Source organism: Anomaloglossus baeobatrachus, chromosome 6 (genome assembly GCF_048569485.1).
Source record: "Anomaloglossus baeobatrachus isolate aAnoBae1 chromosome 6, aAnoBae1.hap1, whole genome shotgun sequence".
Taxonomy (NCBI): Eukaryota; Metazoa; Chordata; class Amphibia; order Anura; family Aromobatidae; genus Anomaloglossus; species Anomaloglossus baeobatrachus.
In genome coordinates this window covers 522776314-522797705 of record NC_134358.1, presented here as the reverse complement: position 1 = coordinate 522797705, position 21392 = coordinate 522776314, and the positions used below count along the sequence as shown (strand labels likewise).

Below are 21392 nucleotides of genomic sequence, written 5' to 3'. Positions count from 1 at the left end.
TTGTCCACAGCATTTGACTATTCTATATTTAAACAAGCTAAGAGACTCAAATATATTACATTACTTTATTTTGCTTCTTCTGTTCCAAGCACTGATCTGTTTCAACGTTCACTTCATGCTCCTTTAGAAAACGCTTTCAACTGCTGCTCAGTAAAGATCCATATTCAGTATGAAGCAACCAGAAGAAATGTGGACTAAATTGTGCTGCTGTAGAAGAAAAGAAGTTCCAAACTGTTTGAAAGGCAATATAGGTGTTTTGTTCAATACATTTCAAAGTAAATCCCCACCTCTTCATCAGGAAAAGCACCAAATTTGAATTTCGTTAATTTCCTGATGAAGATGTGGGGATTTACTTTGACACGCGTTGAATAAAGCACCTATATCGCCTTTCAAGTGGTTTGGAACTTCTTTTCTTCTACAGCAGAGCAGTTTATTCCATGTTGCTTCTGGTTCCTTCATACGGCTTCAACCTCTGGACTTGTGGACCTTGCAGCATCTGTTTACACTTGTACTACTGGTTGTGGGTGACACAGCCATACAAGGAGAGCACCTTACTAGCACATTACTACTCTTATGTTTTGTTGAAACCCTATTACTTTTGTTAGTCCACAGCATTTGAATATTCCATATTTAAACAAACTAGGAGACTTTCCCTTTCTGCATATCGGGGTGGCAATTGAGAAGCTCAGAAGAGAAAGTCACATACACAGACTGAATGTTCAGATTTTCCTGAGCAGCAGTTAAACAGAGCTTTTAAAGGAGCATGCTCCTTTAAAAGTTCTGTTTAACTGCTCCTCAGTAAAAATCTGCATTGCAGGATAGTGTTTTGTTGAAACTCTATTACTCTTGTTAGTCCACAGCATGTGAATATTCCATATTTAAACAAGCTAGGAGACTTTCGCTTTCTGAATATTGAGGTAGCAATTGAGAGGCTCAGAAGAGAAAGTCACATACACAGACTGAATGTTCAGAGTTTACTGAGCAGCAGTTAAAGAGAGCTTTTAAAGGAGCATGCTCCTTTAAAAGCTCTCTTTAACTGCTGCTCAGTAAAAATCTGCATTGCAGGATAGTGTTTGGGAAAATAATGTACTGAAGTATATTACAAAAGTTCTAGAGGATGATAAAAAGTTAGTTACTCTTTAAAGGTAAATCCTAAATATTAGCCCACATTCAATGTAAACTTTCAGATTCAGATAAGCTCCGTTTTCCAGGCTATATTTCCACCCCAATTTTGCTTTGTAGACTGTGGCACATCATCAGGAGAGAAGAGAACACAGATCCGCTAACACACATTCTCCTCTATCTCATGTCAGGCCTTTATTGAGTACTTTTAAATGTTTACCATTTCCTAAAGCGTTTCCTGATTCCGAGTTACCTTCTAAAATAAGCAGAGTCAGCAGCTAAATCTCATCCCCTTTTGCTGGCTGCAACTTACAAGTTTCTTATCTTGGCAGGATCCCTCCATTACTCATCAGAGCATCTGCATATAATTTAACATTAGGTAACTAAACAAAGTATGTAATGAAAAAGCCCGGATTCCTGAACCAGCGTGGAGCACGTGCTGCTGAGTGATATTTATTTTACTCTTCTTCCTTCCAGTGATGAAAGACCCTTTGAAAGTCAGGTTTGCCCCGGCATAGCTGTTCCTCCAGGAAGCGCAGCATGTTCAGCGTAGAGGACCTCCTAGTTTCTCATGGGTACAGAGTGTCGAAGAGCACGCTTTCCACATATCAGCACAGGACTGACGGCTACCAACACGAAGCTACGGACGCCAAGTCTGGCAATGGGATGTTAAATGGATATCCGCCAGACCCACCAGACACTAACGCTGTGAACCCCGCTCCGGCCAAGGGCCTCTTCAATGACCATGAAAAGGGTTGTATGAACAAGAGACGGCAGATTACTTCTGCAGGTTATCCCAGGAGCACTCAGACATCAGAAGCTTGTCAGACCACAGACACGGGGTAGGTATCTCCGTCTACGGATCCTGCTTGTGTTTGCTCACCGGCGTACGCCACGGTGCGGTTTTCCACTTGTGCATTTTGTCATTTTTCATGCTATTTCTTCTGACCCTATTTTTAGCAAGCGTGTACTATAATGGTGCACAATAAACTATAGATATCTCTATTGTTCTGGAAGCAGATTTTCTCATTTGTATGCTAGAATAATATATTAGGAATAATATATTCTTTACAATAAAAGACAGAAAAGACAAAGTGGAAATCTGTTCCATGGTATATACAATTTATTTCAATTAGGCTTGTTTCTAGTTTATTGGATAGAAGTTATGGGATTTACCCAGTGTTATCACATGTATATGATATGTATTCTCCCAGTATGGAGGAAGCCACCTGCCGCAGCAAAGAGCAGAGCCATCAATCACAGGCAACAGGTTCCTGGGGTATGCAATAACAGTATTGTATGCAGTGTGATGTGCCAAGGGCAACTAAAGAAACCCCTTTTATTTCTTAATTAAATGCAAAAATAATCACTTTATTGTACTTAGTATAATATGACATATATGATAGATAGATAGAGGGATAGAGGGATAGATAGATAGAGGGATAGATAGATAGATAGATAGATAGATAGAGGGATAGATAGATAGAGGGATAGATAGATAGAGGGATAGATAGATAGATAGAGGGATAGATAGATAGAGGGATAGATAGAGGGATAGATAGATAGAGGGATAGATAGATAGATAGATAGATAGATAGAGGGATAGATAGATAGAGGGATAGATAGATAGATAGATAGATAGATAGAGGGATAGATAGATAGATAGATAGATAGAGGGATAGATAGATAGAGGGATAGATAGATAGATAGATAGAGGGATAGATAGATAGAGGGATAGATAGATAGATAGAGGGATAGATAGATAGAGGGATAGATAGATAGATAGATAGAGGGATAGATAGATAGAGGGATAGATAGATAGATAGATAGATAGATAGAGGGATAGATAGATAGATAGATAGAGGGATAGATAGATAGAGGGATAGATAGAGGGATAGATAGATAGATAATAGATACATAGATAGATAGATAGATACATAGATAGATAGATAGATAATAGATAAATAAATAGAATAAATAGATAGATATATAGATAATAGATAGATACATAGATAGATAGAGGGATAGATAGATGGATAGATAGAGGGATAGATAGATAGAGGGATAGATAGATAGAGTGATAGATAGATATATAGATAGATAGATAGAGGGATCGATAGAAGGATAGATAGATAGAGGGATAGATAGATATATAGAGGGATAGATAGAGGGATAGATAGAAGGATAGATAGAGGGATAGATAGATAGATAGATAGATAGAGGGATAGATAGAAGGATAGATAGAGGGATAGATAGAAGGATAGAGGGATAGATAGATAGATAGATAGATAGATAGATAGAGGGATAGATAGATAGATAGATAGAGGGATAGATAGAGGGATAGATAGATATATAGAGGGATAGATAGAAGGATAGATAGAGGGATAGATAGATAGATAGAGGGATAGATAGAAGGATAGATAGAGGGATAGATAGATAGATGGATAGATAGATAGATAGATAGAGGGATAGATAGATAGATAGAGGGATAGATAGATAGATAGATAGAGGGATAGATAGATAGATAGATAGAGGGATAGATAGATAGATAGAGGGATAGATAGATAGAGGGATAGATAGATAGAGGGATAGATAGATAGAGGGATAGATAGATAGAGAGATAGATAGAGGGATAGATAGAGGGATAGATAGATAGATAGATAGAGGGATAGATAGAGGGATAGATAGATAGAGGGATAGATAGATAGAGGGATAGATAGATAGATAGATAGATAGATAGAGGGATAGATAGATAGAGGGATAGATAGATAGATAGAGGGATAGATAGATAGAGGGATAGATAGATAGAGAGATAGATAGATAGAGGGATAGATAGAGGGATAGATAGATAGATAGATAGATAGATAGAGGGATAGATAGAGGGATAGATAGATAGAGGGATAGATAGATAGAGGGATAGATAGATAGAGGGATAGATAGATAGAGGGATAGATAGATAGATAGAGGGATAGATGGATAGATAGAGGGATACATAGAGGGATAGATAGATAGATGATGGATGGATGGATGGATGGATGGATGGATAGATAGATAGATAGAGGGATAGATGATGGATGGATGGATCGATAGATGGATGGATAGATAGACAGATAGAGGGATAGATATATAGATAGGTAGATAGAGGGATAGACAGAGGGATAGATAGATGATGGATGGATAGATAGAGGAATAGATATATAGATAGGTAGATAGAGGGATAGATAGAGGGATAGATAGAGGGATAGATAGAGGGATAGATAGAATATTTCACAAAAGTGAGTATACCCCTCACATTTTTGTAAATATTTATTATATCTTCTCATGGGACATCACTGAAGAGTTGACCCTGTGATACAATGTAGTGTCAGTGTGCAGCTTGTATAACAGTGTAAATTTAGTGACCTCTAAATAACTCAGCACACAGCCATTAATGTCTAAACTGCTGGCAACAAATTACACCCCTAAGTAAAAATGGCCAAATTGTGCCCAAGGTGTTAATATTTTATGTGGTCACCATTATTTTCCAGCACTGCTTTAACTCTCTTGGGCATGGAGGTCACTGGAGCTTCAGAAGAGCTGCTGGATCCTCTTCCATCCTCCATGAGGACATTACGGAACTGGTGGATTTTAGAGACCTTGCACTCCTCCACCTTCCATTTGAGAATACCCCAGAGATGCACAATAGGGTTTAGGTCTGGAGATGCTTGGCCAGTCCAGCACCTTTACCCTCGGTTTCTCTTGTAAGGCAGTGGTCATTTTGCAGGTGTGTGTGGGGTCATTATCAAGTTGGAATACGAAGGGAGGGGATCATGTGCTGCTTCAGTATGTCACAGTACATGTTGGCATTCACGGTTCCCTCAATGAACTGTAACTTAACACAGCTGGCAGCACTCATGCAACCATGACACTCCCACCACCATGCATGACTGTAGGTAGGACACACTTGTCTTTGCACTCCTCACCTGATTGCCTCCACACAAGTTTAACACAATCTAAATAAAATAAGTTTATCTTGGTCTCATTAGACCACAGGACATGGCTCCAACAATCTATGTCATTAGTCTGCTTGTCTTCAGCAAACTGTTTGCAGGTTTTCTTGTGCATCATCTTTAGCAGAGGCTTCTTTTTGGGATAACATCCATGCAGACAAATGTGATGCGATATGCAGCACTGTGGGCCGACCCCCCCCCCCCAACCCCTGTAATCTCTGCAGCAATGCTGGCACCACTCGTATGTCTATTTTGAAGAGAGAACCTCTCGATATGACGCTGGGCATGTGCACTCAACTCCTTTGGTCGAGCGTGGCAAGGCCTGTTGTGAATAGAACCTGTCTTATTAAAGCACTGTATGGTCTTGGCCACCATGCTGCCGCTCACCGTCAGGGTGTGTTGACAATCTTCTTATAGCCTCGGCCATCTTTATATAGAGTAACAATTCTTTTTTTCAGATCTCCAGAGAATCCTTTCCCATGAGGAGCCATGTTGACATTCCAGTGACCAGTATGAGAGAGTGTGTGACAGATAACACCAAATGTAACACACCAAACTTGTAACACTAATGTGTGGCATGATACTGAGGAGGGACAATGGCGAATTGGACACAATTTGGCCATGTTCATCTATCTAGGGTGTACTCACTTTTGTTGAAGTGGTTTAGACATTAATGGCTGTGTGTTGAGTTATTTAGAGGGCACAATAAATATACACTGTACAAGCTGTACACTGACTACTTTACATTGTATCAGTGTCATATCTTCAGTGTTGTCCTATGAAGAGGGGTGTACTCACTTTTTTATATACTTTAGATAGGTATGGATGGACAGATAGATAAATCAAGAAAGTTGTGAAAAATGTTGACACAAACCATTTTTCTGCTCATTACTGATATTTATGCATGTCATTTAATTTTTTTTTCGCCATTCAGTAATTGTCTTCATAAATAAGATAAATTGATATATAGATGGATGGATTTAAGTGTGTTGTCCTTGTTTAAATGCTGAAACCAATCCCCAGCTAGCGGTCGCAGCATTTTAGTCATTTACTGTAATGCACATCATGCAGTATGATTGATGCAACAGATCTGCTACTATGATGCCAGTCACTTGCATTAATATTGGATATGGTGTTACATAATAGAGTAGTTGAAATAGGTTTTGTAAAGCAGATAACCCCTTTCTAGTTCTAGACAAGGGCTTGTACCATTTTCTGAGTTCGGAAGGTCTTCTTCCAGTTTGTCTATGAAATAAGACATTTCCTGTGGTAGCGCGTGACCCGTTTTATGTGCCAAGGGGGCTAGCTGATTGTTCATTTTAATAGCTAGGACACCCCCCCCTGTTTGTCGTAATCCATGTATAAAAACACCAACCAATACAATAAAAGCCAGAATATATAAGAGAGAATCTATAAATCTTTATTACAAACACATGTAAAAACTAATAAAAATGAATGGACCGACACAGGGGACCCGGCACCAACACTACAATGATAAAGGACCAAAATTAAAGCATCATTCATTAAACAGACAGTAATACAATTACCAGCATACAAGGTCCTGGATGAAGCACGGTTGTTGCGAAACGCGCGTGAGTGTTTGGGGACGCTGCACTGTCACCTTACTTTTACCTTGTATGCTGGTAATTGTATTACTATCTGTGTAATGTATGATGCCTTAATTTTGTCTATATAGGCTCTCACACTAGTGAATGTATAACATATGCCCTGTTGTTTAATTTGATGTAGGTCATCTATAGCGATATCTATTTTTGGTTGTAACATTTATAACTTAAACAGCTTAAAAATTGTGGGTCCTTTATCATTGTAGTGTTGGTGCCTGGTCACCTGTATCAATTCCATCCATGACTTACATAGTTACATAGGTTGAAAAAAGCCCTAGGTCCATCTAGTTCAACCTCCCTCCACCAATTCTACAATTTGCCCCTAGGTCACTTATAACCAACAATGTTGTGTGTACTGAGGAAATCATCCAGCCCTTTTTTGAAAGCTGTTATAGTATCTGCCATTACTAACTCTTGTGGTCGGCATTCCACAGTCTGACTGCTCTAACTGTAAAGAACCCTTTCCTATTTAGCTGCCGGAATCACTTTTCTTCCACCCGCAGTGAGTGCCCCCTGGTCCTTAGTACTGTCTTTGCAAGAAATAAGTCATGTGCCAGTCACTTGGGTCGGTCCATAAGTTTTTATTGGATTTTACATGTGTTTGTAATAAAGATTTCTAGATTCTTTCTTATATATTCTGGCTTGCATTGTATTGGTTGGTATTTTGGTTCTTATATGTGCATTGAGCCTTCCATACTTATGGGTTTGGTGTTTAAGTAATCCATGTATAGACTGAGGAAGGGGCTTTTTTCACTGTTAAAATGAGCAGATGGCTAAAACGCGAAAAACGTATTCATACATAAATTCCCATTTGTTTTACAAATCTATGGGGGGGTCTTTTTAGCCGGAGAACCCCTTTATTATCCGCATCTACTTTTTCTTTTCTTCTCTTGTGCACACCAAATATTACATTTTGTCGATATGAAAGATGTAGACGTCCTTACTATAGGAGCATTGTATGTCCTGAATATGTTGTTTTTGGTTTGATAGCCTCTAAAATGAAATTCTGGTGACGTTAAAACGCACCTTTTTTTAAAAAAAAAAAAAAAAAAACAAAAACAAACACAGGAAAGAGGCAGGATATAAACAGCCTCGGAAAAATGGATGGGAGCGCGTCCTGTCAGTCTGTGCAGGTGGCTGATTCTACTTCTTTTATTGATGCAAGATATGGGGTGTATTTTTCTATTTCTATTTTTCTAATTATATTACATGGGACATGCGCTTAGTTATTGGTATTAAAAGAGTTTTAGCCAGATTTTAAGGTTGATGTTTTATTTATATGAAAGGTCAATATCCGATCAGTGGGGGTCCGACTGGCAGCGCTGCCACTGATCAGCTGACTGACATAGCCTTGGCTTTGTGGAAGTGGCACAGTGCTATACAAAGTACAGTGGCCAAAAACGGTACTGCAAGGAGATAAACATTGTTAGGTCCAGAAATATTTGGACAGTGACACAAGTTTTAGCATTTTAGCTGTTTACTAAAGGACAGTGTGAGGAAGAGTCGTGGGGTTCACGCAGACATCCCACCGCTGCCACCAGTCTGTGATGAACAAGCAGGGGGGTTACACAGACACCCCACCCCTGCCACCATTGTGCTACGAAACCACACCTCGCAGCCCCACCCTGACATCTCTAAGGCTATGTGCCCACAGGCACTCGCACCTGCAGATATATCCGCAGGCACGGCCGCAGGTTTCCCGCAGCTACTTGCCGGAATCCGCAGCTATTTTTAGCTGCGGTAGTACAGCGAAATAGCTGCGGAAAACCTATGGACACTCCTGCGGAAGTCCCGGCCCTATCTCCATAGTGGAGGGCCGGGGTTTCCACAGGTAATTTCACAGAAAGAATTGACATGCAATTATGTGCGGCTGCGGGACATCCGCAGCATGTTCCACAGCCGCACGTATCCGCAGCATGGACACAGACACTCCCCATGTCCCATAGCAAAACATGGGGAGTGTCTGTGCATGCTGAAACCTGCGGATTTATCTGGAAAATCCAGAAAATCTGCAGATTTTCCGCAGATAAATCCGCAGGTTTCATCTCACGTGGGCACATCGCTTAATACCTCGGAGCCACACAATACGGCCTCGTGCCTTCCGCGAACATGTAATGTTCCGCACCCCAAGGGTTACGTAATGGCAGCTTAGTGCACTGTTACACTGTCATGCCCTATCCATGCGGGCAGAGGGAGGCACGGGAGGGAGACAGAGGGGGCCATGCAACCTCCAGCGTCACACCCCACTCGCTCACAACCCTGACAGGCTGACAAACGTTTTTTACTAGCCTCAGTGAAACAGGGCCCTGGGTAGTTTGCCACCAGTCTGTGATAAACAACCAGGGGGGGTCATGCAGATACCCCACCCCTGCCAGCATGGTGCTACGAAACCACACCTCGCAGCCCCACCCTGACGTCTCTAATACGTCGGAGCCACACAATACGGCCTCGTCCCTTCCGCCAACATGTGATGTTCCGCACCCCAAGGGTTATGTAATGGCAGCTTAGTCCACTGTTACACTGACACCCCCTATCCATGCGGGCACAGGGAGGCACGGGAGGGAGACAAAGGGGGCCATGCAACCTCCAGCGTCACACCCCACTCGTTCACAACCCTGACAGGTCAACAGACCCTTTTCACTAACCCCAGTGAAACAGGGCCCTGGGTAATCTGCCACCAGTGCAGGAATTAACTAAGAGAAGTTCTGGGAGCATATTGCTAATTCCTGCCTAGCAATCCCTGTATACACTAGCATAGATAAAGAGATCTTTAGAAAAAGTATTTCTAAAGATCCTTTATGATATGCTAATGAGTGTAGGGACTAGTCCCCTGGGCATTACTTCCCTTGGCTAGTCGGCCCCCTTAGCATGTAAACACGCTCCTGTGGGCGTGCTAACAAGCTAATGAATGCGCAGCGTCAGAGGCATGGTCGCTGTCACCTCTCTGCTGTCACCGCGGCTGATGCTGGTTTTCATCTCAGTGCGCATGATTCCTGGACTTTGGATCATGTGCACTTTGAAGCCGGGTGTATGCGTCATGGCTTCAAACTGGTGTAGTGCGCATGACTGAAAGTACGGGGATTTCTGATCATGTGCACTGACCCTAAGCCCGGCGTTCTGAGGCCGTGCAATGGACACTGCCAATGATGACACTACGTGTGCTAACATGCTAAGAGGGCGGAATGAGAGCAGAAACGAACGCCCTTACGACTAGTCCCAGCGCTCATTAGCATATCATAATGGATCTTTAGAAATACTTTCTCTAAAGATCTCTTTATGTTTGCTACTAGATACAGGGACGGTTAGGCAGGGATTAGTAATATGCACCCAGAACTGCTCATGGTTCTGAGTGCATATTGGACCTGACAGGTTCCCTTTAAATAAAATATAGTGGCATGCAGAGCTGAAATTACGAAGATTCCGTCACTATTCAAATATTTATAGACCTAACTGACCATCACAATATTTGCATTCCCATTTCTACTTTTAAGCTCCGCTAAGGTACATGGGAACCCCACATGCAGCTTTGTATAACCCTATCCACTTGGGATCTGTTGTGAAGTATAGAAAAAGTTGTGGCAGATTAGAACTTTTCTTCAACGTTGCACTTCAATATTGTATTTTTTAAGGAAAGATGATGATTGCAAATTACTTAAGATTCTTGATGGATCGAAGATAATTGATGACAGCAAGAAGGGCAGACCATTTAAGGGAATAGCGCTGAACTGTAATACCAAGCACATCCTATAAACAAGAGTGCTACTGTTTCTTTAAAAAGGAGCTTTTTTTCTAGTCTCAGACAACCCTCATCTTCTTCAAGAATTTTCTTCTTTGACTCTTGACTTTTACCACCTTCATGTTAAAGGTGTCCATTACAGGTCACACTTAAAATGTTCTCGTCCGGTGAGTGTACATGATATTATAGAGCATCCCTGTAAATATCAGTAAAGTTCGTGGGTTTATGTTAGACGGTTACAGCACTATGCTAGTGTAATAAGCTCAATGTGTTCTTTGTAACCATACGACTGAGAGGTCGTAAACCTTATGATATACAGACACATAAATCCATTTACGGTAATGTAGTTACTGTATATACAGTATTGAGCTGCAGGCTTCCAATTGATCTTTTAACATAGAGTAGTATGTTGTGAGTTATTCTTAGTCACTGTCTAGCTATAATAGTGGTGTACTGGTGTTTGTAAAGGTCAAGCATACATAAATGAGAATGATGAGCGAGCACTAAAATGCTTGGGTGCTCGGTACTCGAAACGAGCAGGTCAAACGCGCGGACGGGTACAACTTGAGTACAGAGTATCGTGGGAAACATGAGCATTTTTCCAGAATACCCTAACAGGAGGAATGGGGAGGCAGGAAAATCACTGAAGTGGATGGAAACAGTGCTCAAATGGAATAGAAACAGCACGGGGAAGACATCTGGATGCATTTCTGACTTCCAGGTCGCATGTGTAGTTTTCCTTATTTTTGGTAACCAGGAAAAGGTAAAACAGAGAGGGCTGATATTATCAGATTGAGAAGGTCCATGGCTATTTGGACCTTCCCAGCCTAAAAATACCAGCCCATATCAAGTTAGTTAAGTCAATTTAACCTTCTGCTTTTATTAGGAAAGAGTCACTCCCACATGCCTCCCCTTAGTGAGCTTATGTGGGGGTTGTTTGTGGAATGTGCTCGACCCTTCAGAATTTTATGAGAGCCACAACTTTTACAATATCCTCGCCCCTAGAGGATCCAGGCGGAAGATATTAGTGTCATCTTTCCTGTCACAATTTTATCTTTTCATAAATAGGAAACATGACATAGATATTATCTATTTGGCTGATAGCCATTTGGTATGATTTTGGCCGTTGCCCAATCATGCTTTTGGTTCGCTATTTTCTCATGTTTCTGAAATATGACTTTCCTATCTATTGTATCAACGTAATTCACAAAGTCTCACTTCATAATTTATATAGGGGGAAACAAAGGATTTTAATTTCTCTTCTAGTTTTCTTTTCCACTGTTGCTCTTATCTCTAGCAGTCCTAAATCTGTCTGTCTCCACATGACTTTGGCATTGTGGAGTTCCGGTGACCCCTACCTCATCTCTCTTTCCCCACCCTATTAACTTACCCACTACGAAATAACCACAGAAACGAAGCTGGATGAAACGGCCACAGCAGCCTTTATTTAAAACATAAATAACAAAATTAACATTAATAGGGATGTGGTCCTCGAAGTCCATAAATCTGGTGATTAAAAATACCCAAACATTACCTTCCCCCTGAACCAACTTACTCCCAGCCGCAACCACCAACTCGGGAGCACCAATGTAAAAGGGGAGGAGGAAGGGTTAAACCAACCACCACACACTGGACCCAACAATCCGTAGCCGACGTTCCCCCAAAATCACCAGACTACCCACCAAACCAATAAATTAAAGGGATCCACATTTCCCTGGACTCCCAATCCAATTTACACTAACTTCGAGGACCCACCCCAATTGCCACAGCCACCATGACCCTGCAAAACATTCAGTAAGGGACGGTGGGCATTACAATCCCCAGGGGAAAACCGCGGACCAAGAGATCCCTCCCCGCCCCAGCTAAACCGTATATACTCCAATGGTCCCTATATCACCACCCCTTCCCCACTGGTCACCTCCCCCCCTGCCCAAAGTCAAGCCGGCGTCCATCCACACCCGGCGGTTGGGGCTCTGGCCGTGTACTTTCTTGTGCATTGTAGCTGAGGCTAGGTTCACATTTGCTATCTTGTTAATGACCTGTTTCCAAAGGAGAGGGTCAGCTGCATAAGGGGTCATGTGGAGTTTGAGTCTTAACCTGACTTCGGTAGTCATTATGGATCTTCTTATAGATTTGTAATCATATCTATAACACAAATTGTATAATGTCCACAAACAGTGTTATTCCACATGTACACACAGGACCGCTTATTGTGAAGTTACCTGAAACGACTAGTACACCATAGAGAGCGCAACTGCTCATTTTGCCATCAGTTTGTGAGATTATGATGTGATTTATCATGCTCACTTATTCCCTTCACTCAAGCTAAATTAGAAAACCAAGAGAATAAAAACACTGCATTCGGCTGCACATGTTATTTATATCAGTTGTTGCGGCCGGGTTATCCAAGGTGGATATGTCTGCCTCCGGCTACATCCTCTTTTGTTCCTGGCTATCATCCAACATATATTTTATAAGGAGCATTGGTCCTCATTATGAAAAAAAATAAATCCAGCTTTAACATGTGCATTATAATGCAAGGCCTAACACTTGCTTAATGATATAGTAAATAGGTCAAAGATACACTATCAGTATATATTAACTGGGATTTTTCTTTAAGAGGTACACAAATTCCTTAGGTTTTCGATAAAAAAAAATCAGCCACCAGGGAAACATGTTTAAACCACATTTTCTTATAGCATGAAGACACATTCCATCTGTTTTCCAGAACATATGGAAACCCTGTCTGACTGTTTCAGATAATAACCAGAAAATATTCCTATACTTTGTGCAGAATAACCAGTTGAAATATATCTATACTTCTAACAGTATACTACTGTTAAATAGGCAATGTTGTTTTGGCGTTTTTGCATAATTTCATATTACAAGCAAATCTGCATCTTTCTCCACTTATGAGCCACTTCTTTTCCTCCTCTCTGCTTCTTAAACTTATTATTCATTCTGAGAACTGAGGTGTCAGATTATATCTTCATACCGAAATCTATGAAGATATTAGGGGTAGGAGTAGAGTAAGAAGCTGAGTGAAGAGTGAAGCACATATTCACAGACCAGTGCTGATGTTTTTTAGTGTTTTATCTCACCCCAGAGAAGGATTCACAGCTTCACTGCTCAGTACTGATGTTGGCTTCTGCTTCTGAACATATGCTATATGAAAACTAGAGAGCAGGAGTCCCACATGTATGTGGGAGACATACACTACTCACAAAAAGTTAGGGGTATTTGGCTTTCAATCGGATTTTCAGGATTATCCTACAATGCACTAAAACTTTTTGAGGTTAACTTCATGTGACCTTCTCTAATCTTTTGAGTCCACATGTCCAACTGTTCAACAATGTTTCAGTACTTTTTGGAAAACTTGCTGTTCTCTAACAAGGAGCTTAATGTCAAAATTCACAACAGGTGTTTAATCCATTAATCGTCCCAATAAATGTTGGGGTTTAATTAGAATTGGTATTTAAACAGTCCTTCTCATCATGCTGTTCACATTTTGACATCATGAGACTAAAGGCCGCTTTACACGTAGCGACATCACTAACGAGATATCGCTGGGGTCACGGAATTCGTGACGCACATCCGGCCTCGTTAGCGATGTCGTTGCGTGTGACACTTACCAGTGACCGCTAACGATCCGAAAAGTGCCAAAAATCATTGGTTGTTGACACGTCATTCGTTTCCCAAAAATCGTTCCCCGTTTTGTACGCAGGGTGTTCATTGTTCCTGAGGCAGCACACATTGCTACGTGTGACACCCCGGGAACGACAAACAGCGTACCTGCATTCTCCGGCAACGAGGTGGGAGTGACGTTCATGCGGCTGCTCTCCGCCCCTTCGCTTCTATTGGTGGCCTGCTGTGTGACATCGCTGTGACGCCGCACGGACCGCCCCCTTAAAAAAGAGGTTGTTCGCCAGCCACAGCGACGTCGTTAGGAAGGTAAGTTCGTGTGACGCGTACCAGCAATGTTGTTCGCCACGGGCAGCGATTTGCCCGTGACGCACAAACGACGGGGGCATGTGTGATTGCTAATGACATTGCTAGCGATGTCGCAGCGTGTAAAGCGGCCTTTAGATGACATCTAACAATTGATCAACAGTACATCGCTATTGTGAGGCTTTAAGCAGGATGTTGTCATCTGGAAGTGGCCACTGAGCTTAGCGTGTCACAGAGTGTCATCAGCATGTTGCAAGAGAGGTACAGAGAGACTGGAAGAGTCACAGATAGGGATGTCCACTTATATCCCTAGACCACATACCACACTGATGACCACTTCATTATGAACAATGCTTTTCAGAACCGGATGATTAATGCCACACAACTCCAGGCACATTTAAAGGAGGTGAGAGGCCCCCAAGTGTCACGTCAGACCATTCGAAACCATTTACATTAGCATGGTCTGCATGCTAGACAACCTGCAAGGGTACCTGACCTCACCACCATGCACAGGCGTCATCTACTCTAGCCGAGGGGCCAGTTGGCCTCAGTACTGTTCAATGATAAAATTCTGTTTATGCTGAGCAGAAATGATGGCCGGCAACGATATTGGAGATGTCAGGGAGTACACTATGCATCAGTCACTATTGTCATCAGAAAAGTCTTTGGTGGTGGAGTTACATGGTGGGCAGGTGTCTCTAGTCACTACAGAACTGCCCTACACTGTGTGAATGGTACATTGACTGTCCCGTCTACTGGAATAACATCATTAATCCAGTCATTGTACCTTTGTATGAACAGCACAGGCCTAATTTAATTTTCATGGACGACAATGCTCCAGCTCATTGACGTTGCATCATTGGGAAACAACTATTGAAGACTGCGATACCTTAAATGGAGCGGCCTGCACTTTCACCAGACCTGAATCCCATAGAAAACCTATGGTATCAGCTGAGTCACCGTGTAGAGGCCGTAACTCTGTACCGCTGAACCTCAATGACCTGAGCGCCGCCCTTTAATAAGAATGGGATGCCATGCCTCAGCCGACAATAACTCCACTTATGAACATCATCAGATATCGTTGTCAGGCTGTAATTGAACCTCAAGGTCACATGACAAGTTATTGAGACAGTGACATTTTGGGGGGTATACCCACCACTGTTGTTGGATTTAGTTTCAATAAATTGTTTGAGATTGGGAAATGGGAAATCCCTATTGGTGCGTCTACATAAATGCACTACTTTCATGATAAAATATCACTGTAGCGTGAATTTTTTATGTTTTACATAATTTTCACTTGAAAGCCAAATATCCCTTTTTGCGAAAAGTGTAATAGCAGGTAGTCTCCACATAATAGCTCAGAGACAAGTGAAATCTACAGATACCATCTTCAGAGGAGAAGACACGTGAAAAGCAGGATATAAGCTATATACCGTAATTGCCAGAAATAGAGTTAATTATTATGTACACTCACATGACAGCTTATTCTGAAAAAGTATTTTTATATATTCTATTGCATCTAAAATGAAAAAATAAATAAAATACAAATTATTTTAATTTTGATCTTTTATTGCTTTGTTTCCGCAGCCCCTATGCATTACTGTATGTCTTCATAGTCTTATCCTGCTGTCATTACCTTCCACCTGTCTCTTACTAAGGCCGGTTTCACACATCCGGCTTTTTGCCGTTTTGCCGGATCCGGCGCTCTCCCGTACAGTTAATACAGTACAATGACAGCGCAACAAGCGTCGGTCACATGCTGTCATGTGACCGGCGCATGTGACCCGGAAGTTACAGCGCTGTCATTGTACTGTATTATCTGTACGGGAGAGCGCCGGATCCGGCAAAACGGCAAAAAGCCGGATGTGTGAAACCGGCCTAAGCTGCCAAATGTAAGTTAGAAGTAAGAGACTGATGGAAGGGGGGAACTTGTTAATAAATCTTCCCCACTTTGTCTTTTTAGCAAGTGAGTTGTCAGAAATCATTAACTATATTTTTCCACTCTGTTACATCTGTTTTTAATATCATATTAAAAAAACAATTGTTAGCTGCACTCAATAACAAGATAACAGAATCATTAAAGTACAGATCACAAAAATAAAAATTGGTCAAAGCTACCAGTGCAGTTCCTATGATCCTGTACATGCAAGAAAATTTATATACACTGTGTGCAGAATTATTAGGCAAATGAGTATTTTGATCACATACTTTTTATACACGTAGTCCTACTCCAAGCTGTATAGGCTTGAGAGCCAACTACCAATTAAGTAAATCAGGTGATGTGCATCTCTGTAATGAGGAGGGGTGCGGTGTAATGAGGTCAACACCCTATATAAGGTGTGCTTAATTATTAAGGAACTTCCTTTCCTTTGGCAAAATGGGTCAGAAGAGAGATTTGACGGGCTCTGAAAAGTCCAAAATTGTGAGATGTCTTGCAGAGGGATGCAGAAGTCTTGAAATTGCCAAACTTTTGAAGCGTGATCACCGAACAATCAAGTGTTTCATGGCAAATAGCCAACAGGGTCGCAAGAAACGAAAAAGGGGCAAAAAGGGCACAAAATAACTGCTCATGAATTGAGGAAAATCAAGTGTGAAGCTGCCAAGATGCCATTTGCCACCAGTTTGGCCATATTTCAGAGCTGCAACGTTATTGGAGTATCAAAAGCACAAGGTGTGCCATACTCAGGGACATGGCCAAGATAAGGAAGGCTGAAAAACCACCACGTTTGAACAAGAAACATAAGATAAAACATCAAGACAGGGCCAAGAAATATCTTAAGACTGAATTTTCAAAGGTTTTATGGACTGATGAAATGAGAGGGACTCTTGATGTGCCAGATGGATGGGCCAGAGGCTGGATTAGTAAAGGGCAGAGAGCTCCACTCCGACTCAGACGCCAGGAAGGTGGAGGTGGGGTACTGGTATGGGCTGGTATCATCAAAGATGAACTTGTGGGACCTTTTCGGGTTGAGGATGGAGTGAAGCTCAACTCCCAGATCTACTGCCAGTTTCTGGAAGACAACTTCTTCAAGCAGTGGTACAGGAAGAAGTCGGTATCGTTCAAGAAAAACATGATTTTCATACAGGACAATGCTCCATCACATGCATCCAACTACTCCACAGCGTGGCTGGCCAGTAAAGGTCTAAAAGATGAAAAAATAATGACATGGCCCCCTTGTTCACCTGATCTGAACCCCATAGAGAACCTGTGGTCCCTCATAAAATGTAAAATCTACAGGGAGGGAAAACAGTACACCTCTCGGAACAGTGTCTGGAGGCTGTGGTGGCTGCTGCACGCAATGTTGATCGTAAACAGATCAAGCAACTGACAGAATCTATGGATGGTAGGCTGTTGAGTGTCATCATAAAGAAAGGGGGCTATATTGGTCACTAATTTTTTGGGGGTTTGTTTTTGCATGTCAGAAATGTTTTTTTCTAAATTTTGTGCAGTTATATTGGTTTACCTGGTGAAAATAAACAAGTGAGATGGGAATAGATTTGGTTTTTATTAAGTTGCCTAATAATTCTGCACAGTAATAGTTCCCTGCACAAACAGATATCCTCCTAAGATAGCCAAATCTAAAAAAAAAAACACTACAACTTCCAAAAATATTAAGCTTTGATATTTATGAGTCTTTTGGGTTGATTGAGAACATAGTTGTTGATCAATAATAAAAAAAAAAAAATCCTCTAAAATACAACTTGCCTAATAAGTCTGCACACAGTGTATGTTACAAAGACATTTTGCAGACATTGCCAGCTGTCAAGGCGGCGTCAAGAGATCTGTAGAAACGACAAATTCTGGCACTCTGCAAACTTCTCTGAGGTCCTTGATCAGCGCAAGGAGACGCGGGTATCGACCCACAGGCTTAGGCCCGCTAGCAAGATGTAATCTCTACCGGGCTACTTGTTAGTTTCTTTGACAAAAAGGAGACAGTTGCACCCTGCTAAGATATGTGTAACAATGAATATGGGTTTATATACATGCATTACTGCTATGAAAAACATGGAAAAATTGAGATACTTAGCACACAAAAATGGCCAGTTTCATGTGAGCCCAACAGCCATCGACAACCCATTTATGTGTGCTAAGTATCTCAATTTTTCCATTTTTTTTCATAGCAGTAATGGATGTCTATATTCCCATACTCATTGCTCCACATAACTTAGCACTACAGAGTGCAACTGAATCCTTTTTGTTACTTTGTTTTATGATCAGTTTGCACCTGTTCACATTAGAAAGGTAGGATATGCCATCAGTCTTTTCCTTACATTGCTAGTTTCTTTCATCACATGCTGTGGTGGAGCCAATCATGTTTGCTCCCCTCCTGTATGTGCGGGCTGGACTATTTCATTGATGCTAGCTATAGTTTACCTGCACTGGGGAGGTCTTGTGACCGCCGAACAACCTCTTCTTTAAGGAGGCGGTTCGTTCGGCGTCACAGCGACGTCACCATGCAGGACACCAATAGCAGCGGAGGAGCGCAGAGGAGGTGTTGGATCGTCACTCCCATCTCGTTGCCGGAGGACGCAGGTACGTTGTTGTTTGTCGTTCCCGGGGTGTCACACGTAGCGATGTGTGCTGCCTCAGGAACGACGAACAACCTGCGTCCTGAATGAGCAACGATATTATGGAAATGAATGACGTGTCAACGATCAACGATATGGTAAGTATTTTTGATCGTCAACGGTCGTTCGTACGTGTCACACGCAACGACGTCGCTAATGAGGCCGGATATGCGTCACGAATTCCGTGACCCCAACGATATCTCGTTAGCAATGTCGTTGCGTGTAAAGCGGCCTTAACTCTTGTGACTCACCTCGCTATGTGCCAGCAGACCTCAAAATAGAAGACACAAAATAATCTACTATACTTGGTATATTTTGGGGAGATGCGATGACCTTTGGGCTGTGTACCTTGTCTATTTAGCGTTCCACTAGTAGCTCCAGGTCCTACTTTGCCCTCTATTTTGAGATCTCCTAGCACATAGCTAGATGAGTCACTAGAGTGAAGCGGGCTTTACACGCTACGATATCATTAATGAATTATCGTCGGGGTCACGTTGTTTGTGACGCACATTTGGCGTCATTAACGAGATCGCAGCATGTAACATTTAATAGCAATCTTAAACGATCGCAAAAGAGGGCAAAATCGTTTGCCGTGGAGAGGTTGTCCTGAAACAAAAAATCGTTTACAGGATGTTAGCGATGTTGTTCCTTGTTCCTGCGGCAGCACACATCTCCTTACCTGCCTCCACCGCCAATGCTGAAGAAAGGAGGTGGGCGGGATGTTTACGTCCCGCTCATCTCCACCCCTCCGCTTCTATTGGCTGCCTGCCGTGTGACGTCGCTGTGACGCCAGCCAGAGTCGCAGGGCAGGTAAGTGCGTGTGACGGGGGTAAGCAAGGTTGTGCGACACGGGCAGCGATATGCCCGTGTCGCACAACCGACAGGGGCGGGTACGATCGCTTGCGATCTCGCTAGCGAGATCGCAGCGTGTGAAGCGCACTATAGGGTCTATCCTGATTAGGTACACCTTGCTTGTGTGATGGCTTTTACACCCTTTTGGTCAACATGGTGTTAATTAAGTACCCTATGTTTTTTGCATGTATTGCCAACACTTATTTACTTACTGCAGGGTTTTTAGTTATTGTTTTTACTTTAGGTTTTAAACATTGAAATTAGTCTGTAAACCAGGAAACCAAAATTCAAGTCAACTGTTCTTTGATCATTTTAAATGCTCAAATCAAAGTGTAATAAATTACATTTAATACAATCTTTCTGTCTTGATTTGCATGATTCCAGCAAAATATAGGTGAGATTCTTTTGGTTCTTTTGAGGGCCAGGAACCAATAAAATATTATACTCACCTTTCATTCCATTACAGCTCCTCGTCAAGTCCTCTGCTTGCTCCCTCCAGGTTTGAATCCGTCTTTGGATCGGTCTTTGATCTTGTTGCAGCGATGACTAAAGGGTGCTTTACACGCTGCGACATCGCTAACGATATATCGTCGGGGTCACGTTGCTAGTGACGCACATCCGGCGCCGTTGGCGACATCGCAGCATGTGACACCAATGAGCGATGATCAACGAGTGCAAAAACGTGAAAAATCGTTGCTCGTTGACACGTCGCTCATTTCCTTAATATCTTTGCTGCTGCAGATATGATGTTGTTCGTCGTTCCTGCGGCTGCACACATCGCTGTGTGTGACACTGCAGGAACGAGGAACATCTCCTTACCTGCGTCCACCGGCAATGAGGAAGGAAGGAGGTGGGCGTCTTGTTCTGGCCGCTCATCTCCTCCCCTCATCTGCTATTGGACGGCTGCTGTGTGACGTTGCTGTGACGCCGCACGAACCTCCCCCTTAGGCTATGTGCGCATGTTGCGTACTGTCACTGCAGAAATTTCTGCAGCGATCTGAAGAGCACACGTGCGCTTCAAATCGCTGCAGAAAATGTCCGTAGTGAAAAAAAAAAAAAGCTGATTCCATGCGCTCTGCCTGCAGCTCCTGCCATAGACAGAGCAGGAGCTGCCGGCAAAGCGCACGGATGAAGTGACATGTCACTTCTTAGAACGCGCGCTCCGGGCAGCAGCCGAAGCGCTGCGCTCTAAGACGCCATGTGCGCACGACCCCTGCACAATCTACGCAGGATGCATGCAGTTACGCTGCGCTGCAGAGCGCAGCGTAACTGCATGAATTACGCACACGTGCGCACATAGCCTTAGAAAGGAGGCAGTTTGCCGGCCAGAGCGACGTCGCAGGGAAGGTACGTCCGCGTGACGGGTGTTAGCGATGTTGTGCGCCACAGGCAGCGATTTGCCCGTGTCGCACAACCGACGGGGGCGGGTACGCTTGCTAGCGATAGTGGTACCGATATCGCAGCGTGTACAGTATTCTTAAGCCAAGTTTGGCACAATGATCTGAAGACCAATCCAAAGAAAGGAGAGAGAAAGAGGAAAACCGGGCAGGA

The 21392-nt window shown here is 42.6% G+C and overlaps 1 protein-coding gene across 1 annotated transcript in view; it reads left to right on the top strand.

Annotated features, from left to right (window-relative positions):
• The window catches only part of JCAD (junctional cadherin 5 associated), a 157756-nt gene that overhangs the window by 117849 nt on the left and 18515 nt on the right, over positions 1 to 21392 (top strand). The window contains exon 3 of the mRNA XM_075315515.1: positions 1600 to 1964. Coding sequence (XP_075171630.1) covers positions 1663 to 1964 — 302 coding nt within the window. The 5' untranslated portion in view covers positions 1600 to 1662. The remainder of the gene's footprint in view (positions 1 to 1599; positions 1965 to 21392) is intronic.